The sequence below is a fragment of the Peromyscus leucopus genome, chromosome 17 (genome assembly GCF_004664715.2).
Source record: "Peromyscus leucopus breed LL Stock chromosome 17, UCI_PerLeu_2.1, whole genome shotgun sequence".
Taxonomy (NCBI): Eukaryota; Metazoa; Chordata; class Mammalia; order Rodentia; family Cricetidae; genus Peromyscus; species Peromyscus leucopus.
Window position 1 is genome coordinate 50,743,130 of NC_051077.1, and position 24,410 is coordinate 50,767,539.

A 24,410-nucleotide genomic window follows, 5' to 3' on the forward strand; every position below is an offset into this window, starting at 1 on the left:
ACAGAAGTTCAGAGTCACCCAGTGTGGAAAGTATGAAAAAACAAAACAAACAAAGTTTTAATTAATAGCACTGTACAGTAGCTCCCCATTGTCCATGAATTCTGAGACCCAAGAGAGGTTACAGAACCCTGTACACAGCTGATTTTGCCCTACATATACATACTCATTTATGATAAAGCTTAATATTTAAATTCGGCACAGTAAGAGACAATAAAACAGACTATTTTAATAGCATACTATAACAAAATGAATTTAAAAGTGACAAATCCTTTTTTTTTCCCTTGGAATTTTCCATCTAGTGTTTTCAGCTTGTGGTTGGCTGAAAGGACTTGAAAGTACAGAGATCAAACTCTCAGGTAAGGCTCCTTTCCCAGTCTGGGTGACTGGGCCATGGTTGGCATCTCACACTGTGTTTGCATTTCCCCCACAGTTCTAAAATTATTTCAAACTAAAGTCTTTAAAAAGTGCCTTAATTCTTAACTGCCATATCAAGAAGAAACTAGCAAAGCTTAATACAGAAAAAGAAAGTCGTTTCTTAAGAAAGCTCTGTTTCCACACCCATGTATCCTGTGCTCTCAGTATCTGAGTTTGTATTTTCAGATTTGTGGTTCAAGCTGGAAACCTGTTCATAGTGGATACTACTATGGAAAGCTCCCCCCCCCATCCAAATTGCCAGCTTACAGTAAAACTGTAAGGGCAGAGCAAATGGCCAAATGTGAACACTGTGTGTAACCTCATATTTTAGATAAGTACTTCTTCCAAAGAGTTTCAAGCGATTTCTTTTTTAAGGGCTGTGTAGTGAGTACAATAGGATATGGGAGGTGAAAGCTGATTGAGACATAGATCACACACACCCCCAAGGCTACTGCATACAAGGAAGAAAAAGAGGACCAGGAGACACGGCTCCTCCACTCCCCCGCAACAGGACCAGCAACAGTTATACTTCTCAAAAGCCTCACTTAGCAGAACTCCAAATAGGATAAGACAGAATGAAAAGACGGCTGTGACAGTTCGCATTCCATGAGCAGAGAAATCTAGCTCTTCAATTACTGTTTCTAAAAGTGGTCAGGGTCAGCTGTCAGTTAAACTTGAACAAAGGACTGATAAAGTAGCTGGAGAGGCTTGAGCAATGACCTCACACCTGAGATGCTTCTTTGCAAAGAGTAAGGAAAGTCTTCCAGCTAGAAGGCTCAGAAAATATTTTTTAGAGGAAATAGCATAAATTGTTGGATAGACAGAGATGCGGGGCTGTCTTGGTGAGGCACTGTGCAGAGGAGGAAGGTCAAGATGTGCACATCATGATGAGCATCAGCAGCTGGAGAAAGGAAGGAGGGGCAGCAGGAAGCAGAAGTGCCAGGGGATGGTGGGTGAGACCCCCCAGGGCTCTCTACATCGGAAATCAACCTCACGTGCAAAGTCGATGGAAAGCAGGCTTTGGAGACACTAACAGCAATGCAAACCTTTGGTATGCCCTTCAGGAACCGACTAGCAAAGCACACTGCTCTTGAGATGTTTCCGTGAGACGTTCTGATTCAATATCTTCCCTGCTTCCTTTTCCCATTCCTCTGCAATCATTCCGAAAGAAAGAGTCCCAGCAGTTCAAATCAAGTTTTCAATGTCAACGGCTTCTATGAACCTTCTGTGGTTTCACTGCCTCCTCTAACACCTGCTGAAATCTCTCACTGTAACAATATTAGGGGGTGGTATATTCAAGAGACAACTGGGCCAACAGTGAATTCATAGTCCTTCCTTCCGAGGGTATTCCCGATACAATGAGTTTGGCTAGATTTTCTTTCGGTTTGGACTTCCCAGCCTCTAGTCATATAACAAATTTCTACTGTTTTCCTGCTGTTTGTACTGTTCCCCAATCTGTGGTATTCTGTTATGGCCAAGGAAAATAGATTATGATGGCACTACATCTTCCTTTGGTTAAATGAATAAATTGTTTTCCCTGAACATGGGAAGTCGAGTCTTTAAGATGAGGAATTCAAGGTCATACTCATTTGTACAGTGGATTTGAGGCTAGCCTGGACCACATGAAACCAACCTGGCTCAAACAAAACAAAACAACATAAAGTTAAAGACTTTGTCCTCTGCATATTTTCTTTTCTGGGCCTCTTTCTGTTCGTCTCCCCAACACACATTTTTTCCTTTGCTTTGAATACAGTTTCCCAAGGATGTTTTCACAAAGTCACAAGTCTGAGGCCCCTACCCAGCTTGTTTTTCAGTCCTGCACCTGTTTTAAGAAAGATTGCCTGACATCATCCTAAAGCTGTTTTGTATATTTAGCCGGCCACCTTCTGAGCAGAGCAGCAGAATTCTCAGGCTCTGAAATGGCGACGCTGTTGCTCAGCAGCTGTGCAACCTTAGGGTCCTCACCCTCTTCCAATTTCAGCTTCCACCTGGGCTAAATGGAGATAATGAGAGCCTCTCATCACAGGAAAGGAGAAATTGGCATGAGATTGTGCTTACGAAATGTCAGAATGTGTTCCAACATACACCCAGCTGGAATAAGCCATAGCAATCACCATCACAGGTTACAGTGGTCCTCAGGATGTTGCAGTTGTGGAATACTAGAAGCCTGCAGAATTGTGAGGAGGAGGCTATCTGGAGCTCAAGAGCCTCTTCTAGCTGTAGTACCCTTCCAGATCCAAAGCATCCCTGTGCCCCATCCCCAAGATCATGAGCTACAGTCCTCTTCTAATCATCACCTAAAGCCCATGTTCAAGTTGATCTGTCTTCCAGAAGCATGGTGTTCCATTCTCTGCTACCTTTAGCATCTAATTCATCTCTCCTCTTCCGGTGCCCATTCTTGTCCTTGAAGCCCAACTCATACCCCACCACCTTCAACCTCTTCCTTGATCTCTCAGCTACTATCAGCTACTGATTCTAAAGCTCATGGCACCAAGGCTCAGTTCCCTCAACTCAAGTCTCCCTCACTCAGAGTTTTGTCTCTCTGCATAAACAACTTATTAGGTCTTTAATTAGCTTTATCCTTTATTAGCTCTCAAACGGCTGGGACATTCTATACACAGAGGAAGCACTTCATCTATACATGCTGATAAAGTCTGAGGGCGAGGACCCAACTACTCCCTAACTGGAGAAGTCAGAAGCCAGGTTCCAAATGACTCCTTTCCCAGAAGCAACACATCCCATCCATCATGGCTTAGAAAGCTGAGGTCTGAGCAGCCGGCCTGGCACACCCCCAGCTACACCTGTGTGTGAAGGCACCCTTTGCCTGTCCCCCTAACCCTCATAGTTCCCATGTCCTTCCAACCTGTGCCATGACCCAGTTCCCTCATCCTCCATCCTGGTTCTCCCACAATATTACAAATTCCCCTTTAGACTATTCATTCTCTCCCTCCGTCCCTCCGTCCCTCCGTCCCTCCATCCCTCCCTCTCTCCCTCCCTTCCTCCCTCTCTCCCTTTTCTTCCTCTTTTCTTTTTTCCTTTTTTTATGGGTCTAGAAGCTTAGAGCTCACAAACATTAAGAAAGTGCTCCTCCCCTGAGCTGCACCCTAGAGCCTCTCGTGACATGTTCTGAAGGTAGAATGTAAGTCAGGAACAGTGCAAGCTCACTTTTAAAAGCTCAGTGGGAACTGACGTACCCCCAATAAGGATAATCAAACTGCCAGTCACAAGATCACAATGGAAAGCCGTTCTCAACCATCCCTTAATCTTATAACAAAATACACGTCTTGCACAGGTTCCCTGCTTCCCAGTCCCTTGGGAGCCAATGGAGTTGGCCCTCTGCAAAAGTATTAGAACTGTAGAGCTGATTGTCTGATACAAATGTCCTTCCTTCTTAACTATCCTTTCCTACCCTCCCAGTGTGAGAGGTAGGGTCAGCCACATGGTTGCAAAGCCCAGAACAAAATAAAAGTGGAGGATAGCAAATAATTGGGCAACAGCAGTGTATTCTTCCCGCATGAGCCCTCCTGGATTGAGAGTCTGGATGGAATGCCTAGAAGTGGGATTTCTGCCCCCTGGAAAGAAACCAAAGCTACTTTCCTTTTTGACATCATCGCAGGAGAATTTACTCCACCACGTGTAGCTCTGAGCCATTTGCCTACATTTAAGCCTCTTATCTCTAATTCCAGAATTTATATCATTTATCCCTTAGTGTAGGAAATTAAAGCATCAGCAAACAAATGAGATTTGAGAGCAGTAGAGGGTAGATAAGTGAGTGAGAGGGAGCCTGATACCTCACAGACCTGCTCATAACTTAAGCGGAAACCAATGCTGCTCTTCCAGGAGAACTGATATCAAGAGCTCTATGCCTCCGATCTCCTGTAGACACTGGCTCAGGACTCTGAGGTATAACTCAAGACCTTATATACTTTGCTTTCATATCTACCACAGCCCCCTGCCATGTACCACCATACCCTAAAAATAAGTCAAGGGTCACCCAGGGTGACCTCCAGAATCTCCACTCTTCCCTATTTCTGCAGCTGGATCCCTAGATGTGCAGCAATTCATTAGACTGCATATTGTCATTTCTACCCCATCACCAAGTGGCTAACAAGAGGCATGTCCCTGGCAGGAGTGCTGCGGGAGGAATCTCTTTCCTGCCCAGTGTCGTCCCTGACATATTGTTTACCAGTAGGGTGCTAAAATCCAGATATAGAGTTACATTTGACTTGACCAGGCAAGCTTGAACGAAGTGAACACAGAAGTCACTAGAAGTCGCATGGTGACAAATAACCAGTGGATCTCCAAACCTCAAAAGCTCCCCAAAGTCCTGATTGTAATGGACAGCAGGTCAGGACTGACTGAACAACCACCTACAAAGTCATATAGCAACCTCCAAATTGCCTGGTTTTAAAATACATCTCCGGGTACCCCTCTCATAGTCAATTTTGTTACTATAAGAAAATTCCTGAAGCAGGATAATTTGTAAAGGATAGAAATGTACTTCTTCACAGTGTTGGGCTCCTGTAAGCTCAAGATGACCCTGCTACAGGTTCACTGTCTATGGAGTCCTGCATCCTCCTGGGAGGGATGCTGTGTTCCATATGGTGAAGGAGGCGGAAGGGCAGCTACAGGATGCTGCAAGGAGCCGCTTTTGTGAAAGCCTCAATCACCTTCATGAAGCTCTACTCCCTCAGTGCCCAAGCCCTCAAGACTGGCATATTATCAACATCTGAATGTTTGAAGGGGGTACATTCAAACCACATTACCCTCAAACTTTCTGACAGATCGGAGTTTGACTCCGTCACACCCCCAGTTTGAGTCATTTGGCGTTTGAACTCTCTTGCCAAGCCATTAACCCTGCAGTAGCTGCAGGAAGGAGAGCATCACAGGTTAGTGACAGAGAAACCCTACTGTGACAACAGACATTACAAGTTCACCGAGGGGCCCCACTGACACATATTTGGCTTGCAGAAGATTTTGAAAGGTAAATGGCTTCGTGGAACGACGCGTCATATTTACTACTCTCTTAAAGAAACATAAAATCAAAGACAAATGCCAGTGGCGTGCCAGTGTGGGTATCTTCCTCTGAAGGAATAAGTAATAAAATGTAAAGAAACGAGGAGACAAGCAATTAGACATTCTGAGGCAGGGGCTTGATTACAGCTTGATGTTCGCTTCTCTTTCCAAATAGCTGCAAAAAATTAACGCTATTAAATGAGAATCCAACAAAAAAACTCAATGCCTCTGAGAAACCCTGAACACAGAGATAACTATTGCTCCCCTTAGATTTTAGAGACAAATAACAAATCCTATAGATAGAAATGATATAGGCAGACGTGTGCTCTTCTCCTTCTGCAAGCTCCATAGAAGTACAGAATCGTAGAAGTCACTGTGTTCATTCTCAGTTTCTCCTTTTGTAGGGGAGGTGACTTGCCTTTGGTCGCCTAGCAAGGGGATGGTGGAGCGTTCTTCCGTCCAGGTCTGGGAAGGGCCTGGGCAGACATGCACACTGAGTTTCTTACTGACAGAGGAGCAAGCCATTTCTCCAGGAGCCTAAGGGTCTTGTTGTAAATCGTACAGAGCCCCACGCTCATGTTGCCTGCCTCACCTTAAGTTTTATACCACTGTTACCTGAAAGCATTCCATGCCATAGTGTTTTATTATTTCTTTAAAAACTGTTGTGGTTTGAATGTGAAATGTCCCCGTAGCCTTGTGTGTCCGAACACTTAGTCCCCAGTGAAAGGTACTGTCTTTGGAATGTTGTAGAACCTTTAGGAGGCAGAGTCTAGCTGGAAGAAGTGGTAACTCAGAGGGTGCCTTGAGGCATTACGGCCCCAGCCTACTTCCTGTATACTCTCTGCTTCTTGTGGCACTAAAATGTGAGGTGAGGAGTACCCACCTGAGCTGTGGATCTGCCTCTCACCGTGCTTCCTCCTCCATGGTGGACTATATTCCCTAAAACTTGTAAGTCCAAATAAACCTTAAGCTGCTTCTTGTGAAGTATGTGGTCATAGCAACAGGAAAAGACACTTGTACACCCACAAGCATCCCCATCCTTGCCTTGCTAGTCCAGCAGCAGGCAATTTGCTGACTGCGTTTAGAATCTCCTGAGCACACAGAACATTCCTGTTTAACTTAATTTCCCATGGATTTTTGCTTTGGACCACCAAAGTCTCATACATCAGACAAAGTCATTTTTCTCTCCAGTTATGTTTAGAATTGCAAAGAAGTTGTTTAAAATATATTACTCCCAGCAAAGTCCTTATTACGGCTCAAACTCCTTCCAGAAAACAGATCTCACACGGACTTTTCCCATTTGCTTCTCTCACTTTGAATAGGTGTAGATGAAAGAAAAGTGAGCCAGGACTGAGAAGATGAAGGATAATTCCGTCCAAACAGCTCTCTGCAATAAGAACCACAATTCACAACTCCAGCTCTATGGTCTTCCAGTTGATTCCTGTACTGACAGGAATTTCACTCAGTTCAGAGGCAACACCATTTTCAACTTCATCCTTATGCTGAACTTAAATTCTGCTTCCTACATCTTCTTCTGACTTGGAGACTCTTCCCAAAGGCCTCACTTCCTGTGACCATAAAAGATGGCCCCCAGATTGCTTTGGTATGGATAACAATTTTTTTAAAAATTAAATAACCCGAGCTGTTTGTAACTATCAGTTACACACAAATATATTTAAAGTGTCTTATCTTCATTTATACAGCACATGAGAATAATTATCTAGAATTCAGAAGCTGCATGTGAGTTGGTCTCCCTAGGGATATCAGCTGTGTTTTATACATGGGACCAACACCAGGCAGCTTGGGTGAGAATGTCTCTCACTGACCGTCATCCAGATCTCAGAGCAAGCAAGCCCGAGTTGTTGTCCCTGCTGACTGAGAAAGACTGGCCTTACATATCAAGACCAGATAAAGAAAAGCAGATGGAGATTTCAAAAATGAAGGCAGATTGGAAATCAAAAGGGCAAACTTTCCAAGCTGCAGGCATTGATTTGTAATCAAGTTCTTTTCAAATTGCTTTGTATGTGGGCAGCAATCTATAGCATACTCAAGGGAGCGTGGCAGAGCAGTGGTTTCTTTAAAATGATGTTTAATGATATCCCCCGAGGGTCAGCTAGTAAAATAATAAATGTAGAAGCACCTCATAAACTATAAAGCACCATCAAATGTGATGCTGCCTCATCCTAACCTGAACTCTTACTGAATGCTCATCATATGCTTATTATTGCCCTAGTTAGTGGCTAGAGATGCATTCTTTTTTTTTTTTTTTTTGTATCTCGAATGCATGAATTACGAAAATCCTCTCTCTAAAAGATTTCTTTATCAGGCTCTAAGTATGTGAAAAATGATTATATATTGAAAGTTCATGAATTTACAGCTCAAATATAAAGTTTAAAAAAACCCACAAGACAACCAAGTGCATACAGGGAACAGGAAATAGCAGAGGATTGTGTGTGTATGCACACACATGCATATGTACATAGGCACACATGCCTGGGTGCTCTCATATGTGTAGGTGCATGTGTGCATGTATGTAGAGGCCAGGATCTCTAATTGGCCTGGAACTTGCCAAGTAGTCTAGGCTAGCTCGCTGGTGAGCATCAGTGACGGGCCTGTCTCCATCTCTCTAGAACTGGGATTACAAGTGGGCACCATCACACCTGGCTTTGTGTGCAGTGGTGGTGGTGGTGGGGTCCCGGGGTATCGAACTCAGGTCCTTGCACTTCCAATGCAAACACTTGATCATTTTAGTTGTCACCCTTGCCTGGGAGGATTTTTGATTGAAGAGAAACTGTCTTTTCTGCGGGGCAATGGTATGGTTTCCCGACAGAAAAAGTAACAATTAAAAAGACACAGCTGTATTTGGGGCCATGTTGAAGAAGAATCTATCCAGAAGTGGAGTAATGGAACTAGATGCCCTCAATGGCTTATCCCAAATGAGTAGATGTTTCTGAACCAGTAATAACACGTCCATTAATAAGATACCAATGAGTCTTCCAAGAAAGTAGATAAGGAGAGTGTCTCCTAAGGAATCAAACACAAACACAGTCAGTCCCAGACTGTGCCCATGCAAAGAGTGAACCGCCCTTCTCATTTCCATCAGCTACAACAATCTGCACGCGACACTGTAGCTAAGGACGTGCACTCAAGGCTCAGTCTTCTTGAGTTCAAATCCTGGCTCTGTCAACTTGGGATCTGTAGCACCAGCATTTCCCTTAATTAATAAGTACTTCCTAACAGGGCCCTGCTGAACACAAAGGGTCCATTCAGCAGTCTTCCCCCAGGGTCTGGCACATGTAAATGCTTTGCTCTGTTTTCTTCTGGGTCTCATAGCCCAACCCAATTTCTACAAGTATCTAGGGTAAAGGACACAATGGAGTTACTCGTATATTCTATTTGGGTTTCAGAGTTTTATATCCATATTTTGTTTTATCTCTTCTTTTGTGGGGGAGGGTGGGCGTGTCTGATAATGTGGAAACCAGAGGATGACAATGGGTGTCTTCCTCAACTGTTCTCCACCTGATCCTTCCATACAAGGTCTTTTATTAAAATTGAGCTGCCTATCTGGATGCAGAGAACCTGAACTCCAAGTCTTCATGCCTTCCAGGCAAGTACTTTGCCATCCAAAGCATGAAGTGTTACCTTCTTCTAGCACAGAACAACTAAACTGTATTTAGTGCAATTTCCAACAGAAAGCGAGGAGAAGCAAGAGTTTCCGGAAAACAACTCTCTAGTACACCTTTGGGGTCTCCCTCATGAAACTCACCACCAGTCACCCCAGAGACCTACCTAGGCTCTGAGGTACTTCGGAAGTGTTTTCTCAATCCCCCTCCCTGCACCCCAAAAATCTCCAAGCATGCCCACCTTCTATGAAGTCCGCAGCCGTGTAAGGACGCTGGTGTGGGCTGCTCTCCACAGGGCTGTTCAGACTCTCTAGGGCCGATTCGACGGCTTCCACCAGCTCATCGCGCTTGTCCTTCCTCACCGGCTTCTCCTCAGGGTGGCGGGTCAGGCCGGTTTCCAGCTGGTACACTTTCTGCAGGGTGAAGCTATCGAAAGGCACAGCAGCATACTCGGTGGCCAGCTTGACACCTGCATGGACCTCGGCCTTGTCAACCTGACCGCGCAGGAAGGCCAGCAGATCGGCTTGGGCTTTGGGTGCAGGGTCCCAGCCTGAGCGCAGGCCGGTGGCATCACTGGCCTGGTCCTGCCCTTTGCGGAGCTGCTCACTGCGTGCCTGCAGTTCATCCTTGAGCTGTGCGATCTGTCGCTTAAGGCTATTCACATAGTTGCGATGCTCTTCCTCACGCTCTTGCAGCACTGCTTGGTAGCCATCTTTGCCTGTGGGACCATTGGCCCGTGGCAGTCCCAGCTGCTCCTGGTCGCCTTTTGGGGTGCAGGCTAACATGTAGAGGACAGAGATGGCACAGCAGAGCAGCACCAGCAGAATCACTACCCGAGAAATCCACCCCAGCAGCCCACGACGGACCATCCTCACTCAGGTGCAGGCCATGCGTCCAGCGTGTGCAGCATCCCAGGGCAACGGGAAGGCCCCACACAAGGGCTTTCCTGATTAGACCACAGTGCCTCTGAAGTCCCCTGGACCAATTTTATCCATTTCCTTCTAGAATGCGGCCTGCCTTTGGAGGTCAACCATTACACAGGACCGCTGTCCTGCTTCCAAGGGAAGATCTTCTAGGCAGAAACAACCAGTTAAATGGGACCTCCAAATTCTTTCATTTGTTCCCATCATAGCCTTCCTGATGCACCGAAGATGAGGGGAAACCTGAGAAGACACAAAGGACAGGGACCCTTAGTGTTTCCACTCAGACTTGAACTTTTCCCACTCAGGATTCCTTTTCACCTGAGAAATTTTCACTTGATCCAAAGTATATAGGTATATAAAATAAGCACACAAGTCAAGTATTTAGTCACCACAAATCATACATTTATTTTAAAGCAATTCTTTTATATACATACAATTTCAACATTTATTGAAGATTAAGCAAATGTGCATATTAATGAGGTGTATGTGATTCCCTGACATAATTCAATCTTGGCTGAATATTTGATACTGCAGGATGGAAAACTCATCTTCCTCATTTTGCAGAACTGATCAATATTTTGATTCTATAATTACCGATGCTAAGAAAGGCACTTTGCATAAATATGTAATGAAAAACAGTAGAAGTCTATTTAAAGTGTTTTCAGAAATTATTGAAAATGCTGCCCTGATCCCAAGTCAACATTTGTTTAGCCATTATTTATGAAACCCTAGTGGAAAACTCATATAGAAATTATTTAAACCAAATATTTCAACCCCATCAAATCCAAGATACACTAATTTGATACTTACATTCAGCAGAAGGAGAACACTAAAAGTCTTTGTTTACTACAATCAAGCCATCATGTATCTACCAGAGTGGAAAAATTTGCACGGGCAATAAATACACCGCAGTTCCTAACATACTTCCAGACTGAGGTGTTTTGGGCCTTCGCTGTTGTATGGTGTAATAGTATGTGCAATGCAAAGCGCACGTTTTGTCTTGAGAATCAAGGCTTCCATGAAGTCTCCAAGTGCAGCTTGGGTGAGTACTGCTAGAAACACATGGATTCACTGGGCATTTGAGTTTGAAGCAATTCTGGTCACTGTGTGTTCAGAAACCTTACAGTTGCGGGTTTTCTCATGAACCCCACATTCAGTTAAATGAAGTTGTAGTCCACTGCTTAAGACACCAAGGGCTCATTCACTATGGCAATCAATAGTCAATTGACTGCCCTCCCAAGATTTACTGAAATTGTTTATGGCAGATAATTAAGTTTAAGTGTGTTTGTATATCAGAACACAATGTGCATCAAAGGAAACATGAAAAGATGGGTGGGAACCACTGATAAATGCAGAGAGTACTTCTGTTGAGAATTGAGACTGATTTTTTTTGACTCATCTCTATTTCTCTGTATGTTGGAGTTCCTCACGATGACACTTATTTTAATGCCCAAAAGCAATACTTCAATGGCACTGAAATTACTGGTGGCAGACTGCTCCACTGGTGCTGTCCAGCAGGAGGAGGACTGCAGTCACGTGTGGATACCTCTGAGGCAGGCCCAATGGCCATCAGAACAGATGGTGAACTTTCTGAACAAGTAGGGACGTATCCAGAAGTTCAAACACAAATACAAAGAGGGATTCTATGACAGGTGTGCCACCAATCTCCAGTCATCCCTGCAAGTGGCAGCGAGGAGTTTGCCACAGCCAGGGATGGGTGAGGAGAGCAGGGATGAGATGCTATCTTGTCAGGACTCAAGTTATCTAGGCATACCTCTTCCAGCCTACATGAGGACTTCTGTGTCTTCCCCTAACACCTAATCCTTGTAATAAAGGGGGAGCAAGCCACACTCACCATCTCCATGTCCCCAAGGCCACCCTTCCTCCCTCCTCTGCCACAGACAACATCTCTTGACACATTAATTTTGAAGTGTCCCCCCTTTTGTAATCACCCTTGTATTCATAGCCATAAATTAATCAATGAACCAATAAAATTAGATAAAATAAATACTTTTGTTTGGGATATCTTTGTAAAACATTACTTGTGTATCTTTACATACCAGGTCTCTTAAAATCAAGGAGGACCTGCACTTTGCCACTTTATGAAAATGGCATTTTCAATAATCCCTATAATGATGAAATAATTTTTACAGTGTCCTTTCTCAACCTCAGCAGTCTAGGTTCTGGGACAATAATGACTCCTTTTCCTAGTGCTGTGTCCCAGAGGGGAAGAAAGAGTCCAGGCAAAATGCACCTCCAGCTCCCCTGGTAGAAAGAGGTTCCACTGACATTCTCTGCACTCAAGCACGATGACGATCCAGGCTTGCTGGCCTGTCCAGAGTGCACTGTGCACCTGCTACATTCAGTGTTCACACAGGGGAGGTCCTCTAGCACTGCCCAGGAGACAAGCCTCTTACCAATGTCCCCACACCACCAAAATTGTAAAAGTTTAGTATATAACGTTTTCTCTCTGATCTATTCTCTAGTATTTCTATAGCCCCAAGGAGTCTCTCAACTATAATTTAGAACAATACATAGTTATTAGTATAAGGTTTAAAGTGTATGCTTGCCCTTGGAAGCCTTTTATGTCTGATGAAAATCTCAGGATTTGTATAATTACTATAATTCTGTGATTAAAACCATCTTGGTTTTGATGTTCAGGCACCTTGCTGTTTTTAATGAAATCTCTCAGACAAGCTCATTATAGCCAAGTATTAAATTATCAGTGAGGACATGTTATCACATTATTCTGCCATTTTAAAGACTTTTATTTTAAATACGTTGTCATTACAGACAAAATAAGAAAATCAAAAAACAAAGAAACGGAACATTCAACACAATTTATTGTGCTGTGAAAAATTAAGAGAGGCAATCATGCTACCAAATTTTAATGGAATAAATGTTTCATTTGCATAATGGATTGAAGTCATGTTGGTTTAACTGAAGCAATGCATTAAGACTATGTTTAAGAAAATTAAAACTAGGTCAGTGGTAGTACACGCCTTTAATCCTTGTGCTCCAAAGGCAGAGACAGGCAGATCTCTGAATTTGAGTCTAGCCTAGTCTACACTGGGTTCGAGGACAGCCAGGGCTATGAAGATAGACCCTGTCTCAAACAACAAACACTAGCAGAAAATTAAAACTATAGGCTATCTGTTATACCCACAAGTCTTTTGCTTACAAGTATTGGGGGTTGCCGTGAGATGAGTCAGTGGGTAAAGGCACCTTCCGCCAAGCCTGGACCTGATTATTTGGATGCTTTAGACCCATGTGGTAGAATGAGGAAACCAACTTTCTTGTGTACACACACACACACACACACACACACACACACACACACACACACACACATGCACGCACACACACACAGGCATGCATGTACACATGCACACACATGTAAAATATGTTTTAAAGTCTAGTTAGTTTGACTTTGGAAATTCATTAGGTTATCTGGACTCCACTCATCAGAGAAAAAGAGGAAAAGGAGCCAAGGGAACCAAGACATCTTGTGAGACAACAGACTTTTTCAATTTTCATCAGCAAACCAAATAACAGGTTTCAGTGCCATATTTTTGTGCATACCTGGTTTTGGTTGATTTCCCCCAATCACTCACGACCTCAACTTGCTGCTCCTCTCCCCACTGTAACCCCCAGTAACCCCCTTTCCAGTAACACACCACATGTGCTCTAGCATGCTCCCTACCCTTCATTAAGATGTTTAAATGGCTACACTACCAAAATTAATGGGCAGATTCAATTTCTATCAAAATTCAAATGACATTCCTCATAGGATTAGTGTGTGTGTGTGTGTGTGTGTGTGTGTGTGTGTGTGTGTGTGTGTGTAAATCCTAAACTTCATATGGGAACACAGAGATCACAGATGGCCAAGCAATCCTGGGCAAAAAGAATGGTGCCGGAATTACCGCAACACGTGACTTCAAACTGTTGTCCAGAGCCACAGTGACCAAGACAACGTGAGGCTCACACAGGCACAGACACGCAGGCCATGGAACACAAACTGGACCCGGAAATAAACCCTCACAGCTACGGACACCAAATTTTTGACAAAATTGTCACAAACATCTCCTGGAAACACCTGTCTTATTTAATTAAACGACGCAGGGAAAACCAGATATTGACATGAAGAAGAAAGAAATTGTATCAGTGTGTCTCTCAGCCTGTACAAAAATCAGTTCAAAGAGGACATTAAGTTAAAGTGAACAGACATTAAATTAAAACCTGAAAAGATGAAATCACTAGAAATAAACATAGAAAAGAAGACACAGGTATAGAGAAAAAATTCTGGATAGAACCCTGAAAGCACGAAAATAGCCTTAAGAATTGACAACTATTATTATGTGGAATTAGAAACTTCTTCACTGCAAAGGAAATTCTCAGCAGAGTGAACAGACTACAGAATGGAAGCACAGACATTTAGAAAGAAAAAAAAAAACAGGATACCAAAGCCTGCTGCCAAAGAGTCGGCAATTTTTTTTTCTATGTAAAATGTTGGGAGCAGACAATGCATCAGAAACAACATTCTGCACCCTTGAACAGACAAAATATTTCCTAATGTTTCTAGGAATCGAATCTGTAATCAAACATAGTAACTGGTGATGATGCCGAGGCTGATATTCTGCAGACGAGTATTTGCTTGCTACAGTTAGGAGTTAAGAGTTGCTCAGCGCTCTTGCTTCTGTGGAAAACCCAGACGGTTTACTTAGCCCCACAGTAAGTGACGGGGGTCACTTTACCAGCTCTGCCCACTTCAGAAAAGACAATCTAGCAAGACACAGGCGGACCAGTGAAAGCACAGCACCCTCTCTGGTCTTGGCAGAGGAATTGGAGCATTAGATTTAACGTATATAAAGTGTTTACTCTCCCGCAGATGGAAAGTACCATGTAATTACCAAGGACTACTACACTTTCCAGATGACAGTAAAAATATAGCTTTATGAGATCACAGTCACACTGTGCTATTGTTTGAAAGAGACAGGGAACTCAGCTTTTCAGCCCAGCGAAGTCTCTCGTGAAATCTCTGGGACAGGGAGGGAATGTGGAGGAAGAAGACAACCCTGTCATTAACTGATTTGGGATGCTTGGGCGAAAAGAAGTGGGTACTTGGGTTTTATTATTGTCAGAAATCCTCGCGTTTGTCAGGCTTCCTGTCACTTACATTTTTATTCACTCATCCTCTTTGATGGCTTTTACCCAACACTTTCTCCCTCCTGGTAGCCCCCAAGGATGAGTCTGAGATGTGCCAAATATTGCCACTGTATTTGCCAAAAGCCACATCTTGCCACTGTATTTACCAGTGGACTGACAGAGACACAAAGCACAATACCATTCTTATGAGCTTTCCTGTCATTCTGAAGAGCTCTGAGCGTGGCACCATTTCGGGGAGCGGCTTCTCCATAGTCTCCTGTGAAGTGTGCGAGCCTGTTGAATAGGACCAGGGCTCTCACACTTGGAGTGTTCTCAGCGAGGGCGAGCCTCTATCCCTCCACAGTAGAATAACCCGAAGAGCTTTATAACTGCAGGACATAGAGCTAGGGGGTGCCTAAGGAATTGACAGCTCTTCCTGAGTTTTGGAGACAGGTATTCTGGAGGACATATGGGCCATTGCCAAGGAATCTAGCAATGGGATGAGTTTCTCCAGACTCCAAGTGTAGGGTGGACAACAGCTCTGACAATGCACCCAGACTAAGGAACATCTGGGGGCTTCCCCAGGAGAACACAGCAGTGACCCAACAACATTAATTTGGGTTCATTCTATCTAGGATTGTCTTTATATATAAACAAACAGACAACCCATCCTCCCAAAAATAGCAGGTGAGAGGCTGGCAGACGGCTCTGTTGGGAAAGTGTCTGCTGGCCAGGCATGAAGACCTGAGTCTGATTCCCAGCCCTCGAGTGAAAAGCTTGGTGTAGCCCAGGGAAGGCACAAACAGGCGGATCTCTGGGGCTTGCTGACCAGCCAGTCTAGCCTAATTTGTGAGTCTCAGGCCCCAGTGCGGGACCTTGTATTATAAAGGTGGATGCATGACTCCTGACATTCAAGGTCACTGGCTCTCTGACTTCTAAACAGACACAGACACAGATGCTGATGCACATAGAGACGCGCGCGCGCGCGCGCACACACACACACACACACACACACACACACACACACACACACACGAGGGGTGGGCAGAGAGGGAGGAAGAGAGAACAAATGAGTTAAGTACAAATCCCATCTTTAGTCAGTTTGTAGGAACTGATATCTTTTTAAAGAACTATACTTTGAACCCCAAACAGACGAATGCTATTAAAACAGATGTAAAGTATCCGTGCCTATTCACATCTATTATTATTATGTCAGAGTGAGAATGAGACCTAAGAAAATAAATAGAAATTAATAAAACTGGGGTGGGGCAATGATAGGAATGATCAATATCGGTTAAGATATTCCAGTGCTGTTACCATTCAGCTCCCAGGCAATGAAACCGAACTGAGCCTACAAGCTGCCCCAGAGAGAAGCAGTAGATATTAGAATTTCTGTACTCAGGGCGGGCATTGCTATTAGGAAGGGTGTTGACATTTCCTTCTCAGTAGACTTTTGGTCACGAGAGCTATGCACCATGACAGAACACCTGCAAAAGTCTATTTGTGTCCACAAGAAGCTCATAAATCATGAAGGACTCCAGGACAAGCCCTGTGGACAAAATGCTGTCAGATTCTGTAGCACACAGAAAAGATGGTGGGTTCGTGAAGAGACCAGGTCAGGCAGCAGAGTGCTGCATAATGAGAGGCCTTGTGAGTGATAAAGGGAACCATTCAAGGAGAGGCAATAAATCCAACAAGACCTCTCCACCCCATGTGCAGGCAAGCCAGGAGATGGAGGAAAGAAACAGGCAGTGTCTGCTGGGTCAGGAAGTGGTAGGCCAAAGCCCAGCACCACCATGCCAGTCAGTTCCACTCCAGAGTGGACAGCAAGCTCTTTGATTGCCAGGAAGCAAATGAGGCTCCAGGCAAAGGACCAACTGTACCAACAGAACGGACACCAAATCACATCTCGGGGATAAACACAGCATCCCGGGTAAGCACAGAAAGGATAGTATGTAAGGATTCTCATACTTATTCAGGGTTTGCAAATGCTCTCCAAAATGGATAGAATCTAACGTCAGCTGAGCTTAGACACTTAGAATCCTCTTCACCTCAAAGCCCCGCTTAAATTCCTGTAGGTGGGGTGTGTCGGCCCTCTTCCAAGGTGACCTTTCAAGACTACTATATCCTAGTATTCCCACAATCATCTGATTTGTCCCACATGTACTTGCTGTTTGAAGTGAGTCACCAGCCAAACGTGGCATTTGTCACATTGTGTGTTAAAAGACAGCAGCTTCTACTTTGGGTATTCACTCTCTCATATTCACTCTCTCATATTCTCTCTTTCCTATTCTCTCTCTCTCTCTCCCTCCTGCCCTCCCAACCTCCTCCCTCTACAATGTATTCTTCCTTCCTTCTTTTCAGGAGGCCCATTGGGACAGAGCATGAGGTGATAAACTGAAACCTCCAGGCAATATCCACTGGGAAACTGAGATGGGCCAGTCAGTGGGGATAGATATGGATTCCTCAGCCACAGACAAACCTTGAATTGACAGGAGCATGACAGCTTCAGGGCGACCTCATGAGAGACTGAACCAGACCACCGAGTTAAGCAACTACCCCCAAGCTCTTGTGAGATGTGATAAGTCCCTAGGCTTTAAACTTCCGGGTCTGGGGATAATCTGTTATATATAACTAGAGAGTTGATGCATAGAATTACAGGCTTGAAAACTCACACATAATGGACACTCACAAATAGCACATTTTTTTTGTTTTTGTTTTTACTTTGTGATATGTTTTTAACATGCTTATTTCCTATGATATAGTAATCTTATGTGGTCAGAAAGGTGCTACTGTAATCACACCTCCATTTGGAAACAGAAGACTCAAAGAAGCTGTTATCCTGCCCTCACAGCCCAAAGCCAAATGGCTGGCACCCAAATCCTTCTCTGATGTGAATCTCAATGTCCTCTCTGCCACCGCACCTGTTCCCAAAGCCCGAGATTTCACTGGCAAGCAGTTTGTGTTTATGACAAACCAGCTCTCTTTTATTTTTAACATCAAGGACTGTGGGGAAGTAGGAAACTCTGAGTAGAATTTAATAATGTTCTAGGGGAACCCTGTCCAAAACCCTGGAGTCAACAATGGGGTATTGCTTAGAAGTAGGTGACTATCATGAGCCGCAGGTCACATGACTCAAGGATGGTGGAGCACGCCACAAGTGCCTCTGTCCCTGGAATGAAGGGGTGCTCCCCTGTGGTGCTCAGAAGAGACATGTAGAAAGCATCCCTGAGCCATCTCTTCTACCATCTTTTGCTTTTGACTTGTCACTGAGGACACATGGTTCCACTTTATCGTGTAGGGCAGAACAGCTCCCACAGTGGAGTTTTCTTGTCCACTCCTCACCATCTCCTGTTAGACACTGCACTAACCCCTGAGCCTAACAGCAGGAAGGGAGAGCCTGAGGCTCAGCAGGAGAAGCCAGTACGGCTCAGAAAAGGATGGTAAAGGTCTCTATTGAAGAAAGCAATGGGAGAGTCGATTGAAGTCAGACGAAAACAAACCTTTATTGGGGTTGAAAGACTCTAAAGTTTCCAGATGCTACTCTCAGTGCATGCACATGTGCACATAAAAATGCATGTCTGCACCTGCATTTTCTAGAAATAAGAGTACTCAACCACCCTAGCAACTGTTGTATCGCATTTATAATAATCTGCATGGTATGTATACTTAATTAGTTCAAGGCCAAGAGTACTTTCATGGTAGGTAAAATAATCTGAAAACAGACAGATGCCTTATTATTTTCCCAGTCCAACTGAAAGCTTCATCAGGGGCTTCTCAGTTCCCCACACCTCCTTCTGGATTACAGGTGTCTATGCTCCATGGAGTCATTAGTCAGCATATAGATGTGTGCCAAGTGCTTTAGCCTTAGGTGCGCCCCTGAAAGAGACTGCAGAAGTAGATGTTGGGAGGGAGGTACATCAGCTACCACTGAATAAATTAAGAGATGCTGAAGCTGAATCTCAGCGAGACATGAGCTTTTCAGAGAAAAACCAACAGTCAATTACCAAGCATTTCACCTTGGCTGTGACAGAGCCTGACACACTCTGACTCTCTCTAGGGAGGACACCAGGCTGCTTAACACCAAGCAGTGGCTCAGACCTCGCTTTGAGAAGGGTCTATGTAGTCTGCTACCTCCCCCTTAGCACCAGTAGAGAACAGATGCCCCTAAACTTATTAAAAATAAATAGCATATTCCAGGCATCCAGTGTGTGGATGGGAGGTGTACACACACACACACACACACACACACACGCACACGCACACGCACGCGCGCGCGCGCGCGCACACACGGACACACACGTGCGCACACACACACACACACGCATGCACACATACACACACACACACACACACGCACGCACGCACACACACACACACACACACACACACACACGCACACACACACGCACACATACACACGTGCATATAGGTGCCTGTATATACATATACAGGGGTTGACATAAGACATCTTCCTCAACTTCTTTATACTTTATTTTTGAGATGGGTTTTGCCTGAATCCAGCACTCACCAATTGGCTAGCCAGTCACAAAGACCTGCACATGCCCACCCCTGCAGCCCTGGGGTTACAGACACATGGGCCCATGCCTGGCTCAGGCTTGCATGGTAGGCATTTTACTAATGGAGCCATTCCCCTAGCTCAATAAGTAGCTTTCGAGTAAGTAATGTATATGTAAATATACTCACTTGTAAGTTACAATCAAGTTCCACAATGTTGTTTTGTGTGTTTACAAAGCAGCATCTCTAGAATAATGATGTATAAAATATTTTAAAGCATTTTCTCACAGGTGGCCCCACTAAACCCAGGAGTGCTGCTTGAGGTTCTTAGTCACTCACAGGACAGAGTTCCTGCCAGGACTGAGTCTGGAGCCCCAGGAGGCTCTGCTTTGCTCCCTTTCTCGACAGGGAACCTTGGGTTCAAGGGGATGTTCCTGCTCTGGGCTCCGCTGTCTCCTTCCAGGAGTCCCAACATCTGCGGCTCAGCCACACACTCTGACCGGGAGCTCACTTCTCCTTCCTCCTAACTGAGAGGACCCAGACGCAGCTTTAAGATGGTTCTCGGGGGTCTGCCCTGTGAGGTTTCCCCGTGCCCAGTCCCTGAGAGCTGGTTCTCAGCACACACACAGCCCAATGGGACTAGCTTACTGCTTACTCCTCAGTTAGGGACTCCCGAGCTTGGTGGCGCCCTACAGCCCCTCCTCTGTAACCCCATTTCCTTAAATAATCATCCTGTAGCATTTTCCCATCTATAGATGCAGAACAAGAGAAAGGTAGAAAATAAATTGAGGCTGGCTAATCAGAAAATGAAGATATACAAATTAATCATGATAATGGCGCATACTACAAAGGTACAAAATTCTCCCAGCCACCTTAGTTAGCTCTTCTCCCTTTGTGCTTTTTATTTTTCATTTACTGGTAGATCTTGGTAGAGAAAACTTTCTAGAAGGGGTCCTCTCTATTGCAAGTATCTTCCATTCCCACCCCTTACCATCTTCATTCGGGCTTCAGGGAGCTTTGAGGCAGTCGGTCGGCACAGGCAGCAGATGTGGAGTCAATAGGGTGCAAAGACAGAATAATAGGACCCTACTCAAGGGACCTGGGTAGAATGGAGACCCTTTTCCCAGAAGTAGGATGTCTCCGTCAGAGATGTAAGCTGAGTCAGCTGTGAACCCTTGCAGAGGGATCTGCCTAGCTTGCTTTTTCCTCAGTGCTGTTGGGAGCCACCCTGCGAAACAAGAACCCTTAGAGCAAGGCTTCCTGCACCCTCCTACTTCTCATAATTACGGCCACTTAGTGAGCACTTACTTCAGGCCAGACACCAGCACTAAGCACTTTATAAGCATTATCTCATTTAATCCCATGAGGTAAGTCTTATTATGCCAATTAAAGATAAGAACATGGAGGCTTAGAGCAGTGAAGTGACTTGTCCAAGGTGCCCAGCCCGGGCCAGTGGCCAAGCACCACTCCAGCTGACTCTCAGCCTCAGCGTGTACCCACTAGACTGTACTGCCCAGCATCCTCAATAATCCAAACTGTTTGCCGGCACACACTCCTCATTGCAGACCCAGTGCACCCCAGTTTTCCAGTTTCTGAGCTCAGGGTGAAACTTTCCATTGACGAGAACCCCCAGCATCCCCAACGGGAGAAGAGTTGTTTCCCAAGTTCGAGCTGTTTGCTTCCCAGTCAGCTGTGATTCACATTCCCCGTCTTGTCACTGGCTATCAATCCCACACTCCAATATCAAACATCGTATATCCAAGCATAACGGTGTGAGCCTTTGGGTTACTGTTCCACAATTGGACTTGGGACACGATGTCTGCAGCGTTCAAGTGTTTCTGAGCAGAGGCCAGATGATTATACACGCATATCAAGTTTAAGACATCTTAATTAGAAGGCACCCTGGCAAGTGGAATTTTTAATTAACTGAGAGACAGTCGTCTCTTCAAAAGTAAGAGAGAACAGCTCTAGGTCAGTGAGCATGGTGGCTGGCAGCAATGGGAGCGCTCGGATGCCAAGCACTGTGCTCTTTTCTTTCCTCTTGAGAATCAAGCTATGGCCATGGTCATGCACCATGGTGTCGCTTTAGCATCCTTCTTGCAGCCAAAGCCAGTCTGGTACTGGGGGAGACGCAGAGAAGTGAATGCTTAGAGGGATCCAGTCCTGAGATCATGCAGCACGGCTTTCCAGAGAAATTCATGTTGGTAATTAACATGATGAACATTAGGGGACTAATTAAGAGTAAACAATGCTTAGAACCCAGGCCATGCTCGAAGCTATTCAATAAGTACAATGTCATACACAAATTGCAGGTGGAGCTGCTGAGTGCTGATTGCTAAGTATTAGCCGCAAGGTGAGATCAGAGTGAATCACGCCGTGCTGTGCTGTATAGATAGGGTCTGGTTGCTCTGGGCAAAATGTTTTCAATTTCATTCCGTGAAAAACAACACAGAAAGAAGCAAACTGGAGCTCTTGCCTTTCAGATAAAATGTGCTACAGGTCATGTCAGCAGAGACAAGGGAAGCGCAGAGTGGGAGACACTGTTGACCGAGGGCCTCAGATCTCCGAGAGCAAAGCAAACTATAGAAAACACTGCAATAAAGGGAAAGAGAGAGAAGCCGGCTCAGAGACCAAGAAAGCTACCCCGGGAGTATGGTCTCGTTGGAAGTCTCAGTAAAAAGGCTTGACACGGTGCAGTAGGTGAAAGTTGAGCCTCCTGTATTGCTGGAGATTCACTGCACTCTTGTGATACTCTCAATAGCAAGCCACTGATCTCCATTTTCCAGGGCCAGAAAACAGGTTCAGGTGGTTAGGGGGTCTGGCGTGCTTTCCAAAGCCTGTGTGCTAATATGTTGGTTCTTGGCTTGGCACTATTAGGAGGTACTATAACCTTCAAGAGGAAGAGCCCAGTGGGAGGGCTTCAGGTTGGTGGGAAAGTCACATTCTGAAAGGAGACAATGGACCCTTGACCCTTGCTTCTCTCTTTTGCATCTCAGCCACGAGACTAGTGGTTTTATTCCACTGTGTGGTCTCGACATGCTATATTGCTCAGCACAGCCCCAAAGCAAAGGGACAATCACACGTGAACTGGAATGTGCAAAACCATTGGCCAAAATCAACCAATTCAATGAGGTGATGATCTCAGGCATCTATCACAGGGACATAAAGCTGGCTATCATAGTCCCCAGAAGGATGGAAGGTTTTCTAATTCTAGAATATTACAATGACTTTCTGCAGTCAGCTTTACATTTTAGAGAGCAAAGAGAACAACTCAGCATATACAGAATAAAAAAACAAACCAAAATGATAATATGGGAACGTGTGTGTGTGTGTGTGTGTGTGTGTGTGTGTGTGTGTGTGTGTGTATGTATATATGGCAGCGTTCCAACAAAGGGCAAGAGGGAAGAGCAAAGAAGTCATCTAGAGACAGGACATAGTGTCCCAAGTAGACAACCTACTAATATTTGCCTTGGATAGGGCTCACACTTTGACTTAAAGGTGAGTATGGAACATTTCCCACTTCCAACTTGGGGACCACTAGGTAGGACACTCTGCTTGGTATAAGCAATGACTACCTGAGAAGGAAGGGCCAACTCAGATACCTGTGGCCACATAAGGGTCATGTGTTTTTCTTCTCTGCGGTTAGCATCTGGCATCCCATTCTCCATCCCAGACATCAACCAACTTATTGGTCCCTAGTTCCATGCCCCCGAAAAAAACAACAGGGAACATCCCAAAGGGAAGGAGGTCAGACCTGCCCTCATGGGGTCTTGGAAGAGTTTTGTTAGCTGAGTGAAGTGGAAAAGGTGAAGAAGGAAACTGTCACTGCTGTCACACAAAATTAACAGCCTATCGTCTCCCCCTTCTCCCTTCCCCGTTTACAAGGCAGCCATCAGCACACAAAGGAGAGGCTTTCTTTTGGAAGGTTGTAATTACATAAGAGCACTAGAGAAAGTACACGTCATGAAGAATTATTTTAGAAACTCTATAAAACAAGTTCAACAAAGCCACCTCTCTTTATAGCATATCTCTGAGAATGGAAACAGAGTCAAAATGTGTAGAAAAATAATGCTGGGCGGTGGTGGCACATGGCTTTAATCACAGAACTTGGGAGGTAGAGGCAGGGGGGTCTCTGAGTTTGAGGCCAGACTGGTCCTCAGATAGATAGATAGATAGATAGATAGATAGATAGATAGATAGATAGACAGATAGACAGACAGACAGATAGATGGTAGATCGATTGTAGAAAAATACAATAGGAAGCCCAAAAACAAATAAATGTATTTATATTCCTCTTTGACAAAATAAAATTTAATATTGCAGACAATATTTATTAATGTCATGGCTCCAGCTCACCCAACCTGAGTGTCTTTCCTCATATTGCCTATGTTTCCTTCAACGTCTCACACCGGACTCCTGCCGTTAGGCCCAAGGCCAACTATCTCTGCTCAGAGAGCAAAGATTATGATAGTAGCTGAAAACATTTCATAATATTGTGGTTGCAAACAGAGTTTTCTGAAATAGAAGTTATGGTTTGTATACCCAAAGAGATTGCATACAGCATGTATTTAATGCATACTTGTTTCCCAGTTCAGCACCATTTAACGTTTCCCAAATGTGTTCTCTCTGCATCACCCTCGGGACTCTGCATGTGCTTCCTGCCAGCTTCACCTTCCTGGCTATGCAGGATGACCTGGAAGTCAGAATGACCAACCACAGGAGAGATGGAGTGTGTAAGGGGCAACAGACACGTAGTGGGAAAGGGTTACAG

At 44.7% G+C, this 24,410-nt stretch overlaps 1 protein-coding gene across 1 annotated transcript in view; it reads right to left on the bottom strand.

The window, feature by feature from the left end:
* Csgalnact1 (chondroitin sulfate N-acetylgalactosaminyltransferase 1) overlaps positions 1–24,410 on the bottom strand; it is a 331,838-nt gene that overhangs the window by 83,361 nt on the left and 224,067 nt on the right. Inside the window, exon 6 of the mRNA XM_028883852.2 lies at positions 9,295–10,216. Coding sequence (XP_028739685.1) covers positions 9,295–9,922 — 628 coding nt within the window. The 5' untranslated portion in view covers positions 9,923–10,216. The remainder of the gene's footprint in view (positions 1–9,294; positions 10,217–24,410) is intronic.